The 11772-nt window shown below is 41.9% G+C and overlaps 1 protein-coding gene across 1 annotated transcript in view; it reads left to right on the top strand.

Moving 5' to 3' along the window:
• The first annotated feature begins 3840 nt into the window (after positions 1–3840).
• The window catches only part of LOC126176573 (uncharacterized), a 91714-nt gene continuing 83782 nt past the window's right edge, over positions 3841–11772 (top strand). Inside the window, exon 1 of the mRNA XM_049923734.1 lies at positions 3841–4122. Within this exon, the coding sequence (XP_049779691.1) occupies positions 3841–4122 (282 nt within the window). The remainder of the gene's footprint in view (positions 4123–11772) is intronic.

Here is an 11772-nt window from a genome sequence, read left to right as displayed (position 1 = left end):
CCAGTCATCAAAAGTCCAATGTCCCAGGCGAGGCATAAAGCTTTGTGTCGTGCAGTCATCAAAGGTAAACGAGTGATCCTTCGACCCCGAAAGCCCATATCGAAGATGTTTCGTTGAACAGTTCGCACGCTGACACTTGTTGATGGCTCAGCACTGAAATCTGCAGCAACTTGCGGAATCGTTGCACTTCTGTCACGTTGAACGATTCTCTTCAGTCGTCGTTGGTCCCGTTCTTGCAGGATCTTTTGCCGGCCGCAGCGGTGTCGGAGATTTGATGTTTTACCGGATTCCTGAAATTCACGGTACACTCGTGAAATGGTAGTAAGATAAAACCCCACTTCATCGTACCTCGGAGATACTGTGTCCCATCGCTCGTGTGCCGACTATAGCACCACGTTCAAAAGCACTTAAATCTTGATAACCCGCCATTGTAATAGCAGTAACCGAGCCAACAACTGCGCCCGACACTTGTGATCTTATATTGGCATTACCGACCGCAGTGGCGTGTTCTGCCTGTTTACATATCTCTGTATTTGAATACGAATGCGTATACCAATGTAGAAACCCAGGCTGAGGTCGTCTGGATAGAACCGGATATGGTCCCAGTTCCGGTAAAAATACCGATGCACAGTCATATGCTGTAAACAAGTGCCTTTATTTTTTTTTTTACAAAATGTCACATACACTACTTTTGTACACATAAATAATAGGTACTTAACTTCACTTGATTTTTAGAATCTTTCTTAGGCCCTAGACCTGGTACAAAAGAATACCTACGAAAAATTGGTTTGCACCTTCATATAATTTATTTTCGGCTTCACACTGGCTCTCCAACGTTGACAACTCTTTAGCTTTACTTAGTTAAGTGGATTTCTGTGATTTACTACATTTTACTTGAATCTTATCCTCGAATACAAAATTGCCCCAAATTATTACTACAAACATACGAACTTTCTCTAGAGCGCCTTGCTCTTCAAAGTATCTTTCAGTTGCCGAACCATCTTCAGTAATACGTTCTTTTCTAAAATAAACTCTATGCATACGTTACAACTTTATTAATTATTACATTCTCATACTTCTTTTAAAAAATTTCACTTCTTAATAACAGAATGGAACAAATGATGAAAATTCTTAGCATATGGATCGAAAGCATTATGTTACCTTTCTTAGCCATAAGCAAATTACACATTAAAGGTCTTAACAAATTCCGTCTACACATTCTCCCAAATACAGGAAATGTAAGTTTGACATTCCTGCGTCTCCATGTTCTCCGTCTGCGACGCACTGGTCTCATCCTCCTCCTCCGACGATAAATCATTCGTCTCCGGCGTATCAATGGACTCACAGATACAAAGAGTCCGCATTAGTATGTTTGATGATTAATACACACAGTTTTTTGATAGTTTTGTGTTTCATTTTATGAGAAACTAAGGATGCATCCAAGTCTCGGTAGCAAATTGTGTGTGACTCTGTGCCCCAAGGGAAGGAGTGTTTTCATTGACGCCCTTTATGCCAGCCCCCCCTCAGACCCCTTCGGGTCGATACTGAGTAGCGGTGTGTTTGAACTATTTCCCTCCGTCACCCATGAGAAAATCGCGTAATTTCAACATAGGACGCACTGTGTTAATAAAAATTGCTAGTCCATTTGCATCACGGCGCTTCTATTCTTAGTCAACTGATGAGTCCTCAAAATTCAAGTGAAAGATACTACAAATCCTCTTGCTGTAACACCTTCTGAACGTGGTCTACGTGTTTGGAAGGAGAAACGTATGTTACACGTTGAACGGAATTTGCAGAGAAGTAACTTTTATGTTCGCATCTTGACCTTTTAGAGGCATTTATTGAAAATTTATCACTATCATTTGTAATAGGCTCATATTATTAAAGATAATGGCCCAAATCCCTGTCTCACCATTCTAATTTAGATTCCGTGCTTTCAATGAATCGCTTACGGGGGGGACGTATACGAAAAACGCACGCTATTTAAAGGCAGCACCAAATCCACAATTTTGAATACACAGGAATGAAATTTTGTACCGTGCTTTTCATGAAATTGACACATTTGTTTTTAAATTTCTTGAATTATATGCATATTTAACTTTTTTACAGAATTTAAAAATTTTGTTTCAAAAAATAATATATGTACCTTTTTCTAGAAACTATTCAAGAGATTTCTAAAAAAAATTTCTCTGTTCAGTCTCTTAGCATATAATAAGCTGCATTCATGAATAGTTTTTTAACATGTTTAATAGAACAATTGTAATAATTTTTTAACTATAATTCTGGAAGTGTAATATAAAATTCATGCAAAATTCCAAGCACTTTGACCTGTATCTCAGTTTACAATCAGAATTTCAAAATTTGCTATTGAGACAACATGTATTGCGTTTATAGAAACAAGTGTACTTTATTTCGTAATTCTATCTTTCATACATCATGAGAAAATGGTACATAAACTTAAAAAAACATTATTTTCAGGAAATTCAATTTGAAGTTCAAACTAACGTTTTTTATAATGTCACCTCTATAGAAGGCCCCAGATTTGTACTCAGGGTCCTCTTTCCCTTCCAGGCTTCTCTTTTTGTTCCTTGATTTCTGCCTTCTTTTCTGTACTAGGTCTTCAACTGTCTTTTCAGCTGCAGAGAGGCGCTGTAAATCTATTTTTCTCAAGATGTCTTGATGAAATTTCGTATCTTAAAGCCCTTTCTTCTCTAATGCCTTCATTGTCCCTACGTTCCAGTCATTAAATACAAGAACTGCACCGTAAGTTAGAATTCTGACAACTGTAATACATGAAAACGTGGTTTTAGGGCATCTTTTTTGTATGAATAAATTTAGATACTCATGTTGAGCCTGGGTTTCTCTATGAACACACTTTTTTTAGAAGTTATGATCGGCCAGAAACCCGTAAGTGAACTTGACAGCATGCAGGACACAATTTGGAAGCCTCTGTGTGTGAATGCAGGGGTTGTTACCCGTCTCAACATGTAGATATTTACACCATCTAACGTGGCACAGATGATGACTAAAATGTTCTCACGTCTTGTGTTCACTAAGTTCTGCAAACGCAGTTTATTCAGTTTTCTATACAATGTTTGTGACCGCGGTATTATTGAATGATGAAAGAGTCGAACGCTTGACTAAATCTGCGTCAGTAACACAACGCAAAGCAAGAATTGCTCCTTCATAAGCGAAACAGCTAGTTTGTTATTGTTTCAAATATACGGACTAGAGCTGCAGATGATCAAAAAGTGGGCGTGGCAGTGGTTCGTGTCACACATTTACTTATCTTTCAGGTACTTCTGATGCGATTTCACCTATGAAACTTTGGTAACTTATTGTCCATGAGTTCTATTAATAGATAAAAAGTAAACTGAAAACTGACATTTTCAATCAGTTTCATGATCGCCCCCCACCCCAACCACCGAAGGAGAATGAGACAGCCAATTTTCGTTCCCCATTTCTTTCCCAGACATGTGCTCCAGTGCCATCAAACTCTCTTCTTTGCAATTTTCCTTTCTCTACCTGATTACCAAACGAGCTAGTCTCTAATGATCACGACGTCAACGAGATGTCACTTGTACATGTTTTTTCTTGCTGGCCTCGATAAAAGCTATACAGGGGAGAGAGGTGCCCCAGAGAGTGGGGGCACGGCCACTGGGGGAGAGCACCTGTGGCTACGTTTGGGGGCAGGCAGCCGGCGGCCAGGTGCTAAGTGTGCCGCGACGTCTGCAGCCAGGCGAGGGGCGGGGACGGCCGCCATTGGCCGACTGCCGGCCGAGCCTCTGTTATAAGGCGCCGTGCGCTCGGACCGCGCTTTCGCACCACGCCGCCGTCGCCATGTCAAAGCGTCACGCCAGACAGCCTCCGGTGGCAGCGCTCGTGGCGGCCGCCGCTTTCCTGTCGGCGGCTTGCGCCCTGTCGGTGGCGGGCGACTCCCGGCCCGAGCCGGCGCTCGGAGGCGAGCCGGAGGCGGAGCTGGCGTCGCCGGGGGCGGACGCCGGGGGCGACGCGTACCTGGCCGAGGCGCAGGCGGACTGCGCCACGACGGGCGCCTCGTGGCCCTGCGCCAAGGCCGAGCTGCTGCGCTTCGCCGCCAGGGCCGCCGCCTCGCCACGGCAGGTACGTGTCGCTGCACGCCGCTCCGCGTCACCCACGGGCGCGGCCGTCAGGGGTCGGTGGGAGACCGACGCACCATTCCGCCACCCATCTGCCTACAGCAGTGTTTACGATTACATGTAAATTGAAGGTGGAGAGGGGAAGAAAGGAAAGGGAGCGGATCACTGCTGTCAGCTGCGTCGGGACATTAAGCAGACTCGAGTGAAAATGTGTACCGGACCGGGATTCGAGCCTTGGATCTCCTAGGTTTTTGGAAAACATGGTTGTGGAGAGAAGCAGCGATTAATATGATTAATCAATAATTCAAAAACAGTCTTAATCGCATTTATTATTATTATTATTATTATACCGCCAACCAGTATCAACCCGACGTAGGGGTCATCTTCTGGGCTTTTACACTATTGGTCGAATGCTAGTGGTGTCACTCCTGTCTACATAATGGCAGGAAACTATGTTAGTTTATAAATACATCATTTCTCGCAATCAGTAACGATATAGGATAGGCATGGTTACTGGTGTTCACGAGCCAATTAATGATGAGCAAGCAGAGTTGCACATACGGCCACCCACTGAATTTTATGATTTTGGCTTATAGCATGCGGTACTCGTACACCCGATTTTTGAACCTTCCCCATGACATCCAAATATCACACGATGGTGGAATGATCATAGTTTACCACATTTGCCTGTTCTTGAGTACACTAATGTGGATCATTGTGGATTAATGCGTTTAAACGATCTTCATCAAACACCGACGGTTTTCCTGAACGTGGATAGTCACTAATGTCAATACGATCCTCCTTAAAACGAAAAAATCATTTTCTTGCCGTGCTCTGTCCAACGGCATTATCCCCATACGGCGCGAATGTTTCTGGCTGCCTCCGCTGATGTCAACCCTCTATTGAACTCAAACGGAAGAATATGTCGGCAGTGTTCCGATTTCTCCACTGGGCACTCAATTTTCTAGCGTCCGCGGTTCCACTCACTATCTCCGAATGACAAAATGGCTATATGTGAACTCAGATAGCAACAGTGAATTACGAGTACAAGATGACAGATAAATAAACCCATAGCAACCAGAACACTATCATGCGAAAGAAAAACGCTACGAACTTATACACAAACCTAGTATTACGTCCTGTCATCCTGTCCTTCCATCTTGTCAGTGTTTTCCACATATTCCTTTCCTTAACAATTCTGCGGCGAACCTCCTCATCTCTTGTCTTTTCAGTCCACCAAATTTTCAACATATTAACCGTATCGAATCTTTTTTGCCGCTTTCTCTCAGTCCATGATCAAGTTGCATACTATGCTGTGCTCCAGACCTACATTGTCAGAAATTTCTTCCCCAAATTAAGGCCGATGATTGATTGTAATCAGTCTGGAGCCGCGTGACCGCTACGGTCGCAGGTTCAAATCCTGCCTTGGGCATGGATATATGTGATGTCCTTAGGTTAGGTTTAAGTAGTTCTAAGTTCTAGGGGACTGATGACGTTACGTCCCATAGTGCTCAGAGCCATTGATTGTAAATGACCTTCATTTGGATTCTTTTAATACACTTCTTTTACCCAGCCTGCTTCGACCATCATTCGTAATTTTTCTTTCTAACTAGCACAAGTCTGTCACTTAATCTACTTCGTGTACCCCAATTCTGATGGTAAGTTTATCACTAACCTAATTTCTGATAGTCCTGATAACTATCTTTCGTTTACTTTCAGTACTAATTAGACACTGCAGCCAACAGTTTCTCTAATTCTTCTTCAGTTTCATAGAGAATAGCAAAGGCATCAGCGAATATTATCAGTGATATCCTTTCAAAATATGGTTCAAATGGCTCTGAGGACTATGCGACTTAACTTCTGAGGTCATCGGTCCCCTAGAACTTAGAACTACTTAAACCTAACTAACCTAAGGACATCACACACATCCATGCCCGAGGCAGGTTTCGAACCTGCGACCGCAGCGGATATCCTTTCAACCTGAATGTTAATCCCACTCCTGAACCTTTCCTATTTTTCCGTTAATGTTTTTCCGATGTACAGATTGCACAGCAGAGGATAAACACTTCATTTTTGTCTTACATCCTTTTTTATTGGAGCACTTCGTCCTTTGTCTTCCATTCTTATTGTTCCGTCATGGGTCTTGTACATATTGTATATTTCCGTCTTTCCCTGCGGCTTTCACCTATTTTTCTGAGACTTTGAAACACTTTGTCATCATAGGATACGTTATGGGATATCTGCAACGACCTAGTAAACCTGGCACTTAGAGCAGGAGTATAGTGGAAAAAATGGCACCAAGGCTAGAACATGCAAACCTGACAATAAGCAATGTTGCTGCTAATACACTGTTGGCTATTAAAACTGCGATACTAGAGGGAACAGCAAATAACGATATTTTACTTATTCTGCGTTTACAGTATAGTGTCAATAACACGTTATTACCTTTGTGGGTCATGCATGGGTAAACAAGGCCCGACGTTTACATACAGAGTGGAGCTATGGCAGCAACAACAGTTCTAACCCTTTGGGCGTTGAGTCGAACTGACAAGAGTACCACATGTCAATCGAATTTTTGTATTTTTTAAAATATAATTTGTGGTGCGTGAACTTCAGAACCAAAACATCTGTCAGAAAAGCGCTTCGATGCAATTCTCAAAGATTCTCGAGGAAACCGACTTTGAATTTTTCCGACCATCTTTAATATGCTAAAGCAAGATCAGTTTTTGTCGACATGAGGTGTGGCTGTATTGTTGAATGCTCGTCTACCACGTATGTCGCACGGGTTCGATTCTTAGCCTTGCCAAAATTTCAAACGAATGTACATGTTCCTTGAACATTTCCATGGTACATAAAATACAACGGCTATTCGGGAAGCAATGTCTGGGGGTGCGAAATGGAAACCACCGTGAAAATCCTACGAAGCTTTTCACAGATGTGTTGGGCAGTGTCCCTATTACACCCGTCGATCGCGTCACGTCGCTCTTTTGAGCTCTAAGCGGAGAGTGAGCACGTAAAGATGCATGCCAAGTATGAGGAAATGGTGAGAGATTTCGCCTGGTGTCATGCAGCCCACATAACATAACTGTCATGCGTTTCCTTCTTCATGACAGTTCTCGGCCACACTCTGCAGGCGTATTGAAGACGCTCCTGAAGCGTTTTCAATGGGAAGTGTCTGATCACCCGCAATACAGCCCAGAGTTGGTTCCCCTTGAGTTTCATCTCCGCTCTCTTAAACCGCTGGCTATGAAGACAACATTTTGGTACAGACAATGAACTGTAGGCCAGCATAGAGAATTGGTGGAAAGCACAGGCGACTGCCTTCTATGACGAGGGTATTGGAAAGACAAATGTCTAAGTCGGATCGGCCACCATGTAGAGAAGCAGCTGGAATGTGTAGCTAACTGTTGCAAATAAAACATTTTTTATTTTCACAATGGTTTCAATTTCGCTTTACTTTCCGAGTAACCCTCTAACATAAGGATGAAAAACAGTTTAATTTATAATGTCTTTTTTCAGTTTAAGCAGGCTTTTATAAAAGCTCTGTAATTAAGAATGTATATTTCCAATGAAAACAGGATTTGCGTGTGTGATATGCAATTAAAAATGAGATGAACACTTTTCATTAAAATAGCAATTACATACCTGTTATTTATTATATATCTCATGAATCTCATATTTAAATGACGTAGGTATTCAAAGCTAACGGAATAAAGAAAGAAAAAGCAATGACCCAGACGAGACTCGAACTGGCTATTACCGGTACTGATTTTTAGGGTTGTGAGCCTCAACCTGTAACAATGGAATCCTTAAAGGATCGCTTTGTTGTCCGTCTATTTGTCTGCCTGTCTGTCTGTCCGACTGTTAAGAACCAGTTTTCTCAGGAACGGTAGACGTATCAAGGTCAAATTTATGTCATGTATTCAGGTCTACGGGTCCATGGAGGTGAAAAAATTTTAAGCTTCTAAGTCACTTCACTAAAAGGTACGGTTATTTATGTCACATATTTTGATACTCAAAAACTCATTCATCAAAACCTATACGGTACTTCCCGTTCACCTAGAATCATGAAATTCGGCAAGAAGCAGAACTACACATTACATGTAATGTAAAAAATCTGAAACTTGTTAAACTGTAATTATATCACATAAAAATATCTTCTGCCATTTTGCATTGATCATCCGTGAAAAGCATGATAGGAGAACATTACTGCATGCAAACATAAAATGTAAGTTATAGTTATTTTTTACTAAGTATATAAAAATGTTTTATTAAATCTTCTCTCTATACAGTACATGTAAACTGAAGTCCCCTGCTCGCTTCGTTTTGTACGTCTGGACTAGTTTGACGAACTACGGTAGACATTTTGATACAGTCTTGTAATTCCGGGGATCAATATCTTGCCAGTATCGATATCGATAATGGGCAAAAATCGCGAGATTCTCGATTCCCAGGATGGATGAACGCTGTGTATACATACATAACTAAGTTCGTAGTGAGTCCCTAGTGCGTAAGTCCTGCTCGCACTTGACCTCTTTCTTTTCATTTTTCTATGTTTTATATTTCACGGAATTGTTAGTAGGACGGGCACCTCTATCTAAAAATTTGTATTATCAGCGAACTGCACCTAAAGCTCCCACGGGGCTGGCGAGCATTTACCATACAGCCACACGGCCTGTCGAGGAAAATCGACCTTGCTTTAGCATATTACAGACGGTCGGAAAATTTCAAATTCAATTTTCTTGAAACCTTTTGATAGTAGCATCGAATAATTTTGGGGTGATTAATATTTGAGTTCTGAACTTCACTAGCATTAATGTAAAAATTGCCGCTTTCGTCATTTTATTTTTCGTCATAATCCTCTTCAATGACCGTCTGTCACGATCACTCAGCCCACACGCTTTCGTCCGTGTTGTAGCTTAGTGGATATTGTTTTTTCTCATGACAAATACGGGCACGTCTTTCGCTAAGCGCCTTTCATCGTACGTCCAAATGCGACTTTGGAAAGAGAAACCCGCTGCATAGTTCTCCTTTTGTAGAGTATGTACACAACTCTAGTCGCACCCACCTTGTACGCTTGCGCTGAAATGCTAAACACTTCCGTATCCAAACATATAATGTACTTCATGTCTATTTGATATTTCTTCCGTCATGGCTTCATGGTGACGCATTTTTAAGGACGTGTGTAGTTACGTAGAGAAAATGTTAGCACAAAATAGGAAAAGATGGAGGGCAGAATGAAACCAGTGAAATTTACAAAATGAAGAGCCATGAGGTCGACTCTGCATTCTCGACCATTAATCTTGGCTAGTCAGTGCCACTGCATTCTCAATCTCTCGTATTAAAGTCTATGTTGGAACTGAAGGCGACAGAAAGAAAGCATCCACATTAAATTTCGAATTTAACAGTGAGTTCATCCATGAGGATACATCCATACCAGTGTACTCTTATAATGGTCGTACAGACTCACAAATGATACTCACACAAGCACCCTCGGTTACGACTACTCAAAGCAAACAGTGTATCAGGCCCTCACAGAATTCCAGTTTGATTTTACGCTGAATACGCTGTTAAAATGCTCCTTTCTTAGCTCTTTTTCATGGAGAATCTCATTCCCGGCAAAGTGACTGAAAAAGAGCAGACAACTCCTGCATAAACCAAAACGTGTAAAAGAACGGATGTACAGAATTGTAGACGGATATGGCTGACGTCTGACGGAGAATCCTAGTGCATATTCTAAAAAGAAGTATCTCTCAGGGAATCAATACGGATTCAGACAAAGTACTTGTGTTAAAAAGTGCTTTATTTATCCACACACGCTATCTTGCAAAGAGTAGATGCAGAATTCTTCTTCTCAGACTTTTGAAAGGCTTTAACCACAATACCGCATCGTCGACTAGTAGCCATATACACTCATTTTTACATAAATAACAGCTGGACGGGAATATGGAAACACTAAATGCACAAAACATTAGTAAGCTTAATACGGTGTAGGAAAAACTGTAGCATTCCAAGCAGTTTTCAGCCGTACTGAAATGGAAAACTACAGGTCCCTTGTTGTTGTTGTTGTTGTTGTTGTTGTTGTGGTCTTCAGTCCTGAGACTGGTCTGATGCAGCTCTCCATGCTACTCTATCCTGTGCAAGCTTCTTCATCTCCCAGTACCTACTGCAACCTACATCCTTCTGAATCTGCTTAATGTATTCATCTTTTGGTCTCCCTCTACGATTTTTACCCTCCGCGCTGCCCTCCAATACTAAATTGGTGATCCCTTGATGCCTCAACACATGTCCTACCAACCGATCCCTTCTTCTAGTCAAGTTGTGCCACAAACTTCTCTTCTCCCCAATCCTATTCAATACTTCCTCATTAGTAATGTGATCTACCCATCTAATCCTCAGCATTCTTCTGTAGCACCACATTTCAAATGCTTCTCTTCTCTTCTTGTCCAAACTATTTATCGTCCATGTTTCACTTCCATACATGGCTACACTCCATACAAATGCTTTCAGAAATGACTTCCTGACACTTAAATCTATACTCGATGTTAACAAATTTCTCTTCTTCAGAACACTTTCCTTGCCATTGCCAGTCTGCATTTTATATCCTCTCTACTTCGACCATCATTTATTTTGCTCCCCAAATAGCAAAATTCCTTTACTACTTTAAGTGTCTCATTTCCTAATCTAATTCCCTCAGCATCACCCGACTTAATTCGACTACATTCCATTATCCTCGTTTTGCTTTTGTTGATGTTCATCTTATATCCTCCTTTCAAGACACTATCCATTCCATTCAACTGCTCTTCCAAGTCCTTTGCTGTCTCTGACAGAATTACAATGTCATCGGCGAACCTCAAAGTTTTTATTTCTTCTCCAGGTCCCTTATGGTTTTCAAAGGTATTTTATACCCTTCTCCCTAGAAAATAGAGGCAAGTCCAGGTAACGGTGATGGAGGTAGATATCGACCACACACCCTTCTCTCCAAAGTAGAACACAAAGGTTGAATAACATTGAGATCTGGTGACTGCGATGGCCAGACGAGATGTGACAATTCATCCTCGTGCTCACAAAAACAGTCCTGGACCATGCGAGTTGTGTGAACTGCGCTCTCACATCTTGGAACACAGCATTATCATTGGGGAACAAACATCGCATCATGGGATGGACCCGAGCAGCCAAAATTGTCACATAATTCTTGGCAGTAATGCGACCTTGCACAGCAACCATGAAGCCCATGGAACACCACGATATGGCTGACCAAATCGTCACCGAAACCCCGCCATGTTTCATTCTTGGAACGTGGAAAGTAAACTCAGTCAGAAGTTGTAAACAGACTCACCGGACCAGATGACATTCTTCCATTGGTCCGTAGTGCGGGTGCTGTGGCTTCGGCAGGATATTTTCATGTTATGGGCATTTGTATCACTAATGAGTCGTTTTCCAGTTCCAGCTCAACATACATTTCCGTGCTTATGAAGCTGCTTTCGCGCTGCTTCATGCTGACAGGCTACGCGTATATGAGATTCAGTTCTGCTGTGATTTTTGCTGCTTCCGTCATTTTATTTTTCGTCACTATCCTCTTCAATGAATATCTGCCACGATCATTCAACAAACACTTTCGTCCTCTTTGTGACTTAATGGATGATGTTTTCCC

The sequence above is a fragment of the Schistocerca cancellata genome, chromosome 3, assembly GCF_023864275.1.
Source record: "Schistocerca cancellata isolate TAMUIC-IGC-003103 chromosome 3, iqSchCanc2.1, whole genome shotgun sequence".
NCBI classification, from domain to species: domain Eukaryota; kingdom Metazoa; phylum Arthropoda; class Insecta; order Orthoptera; family Acrididae; genus Schistocerca; species Schistocerca cancellata.
This window is presented reverse-complemented; position numbering and strand designations above follow the sequence as displayed.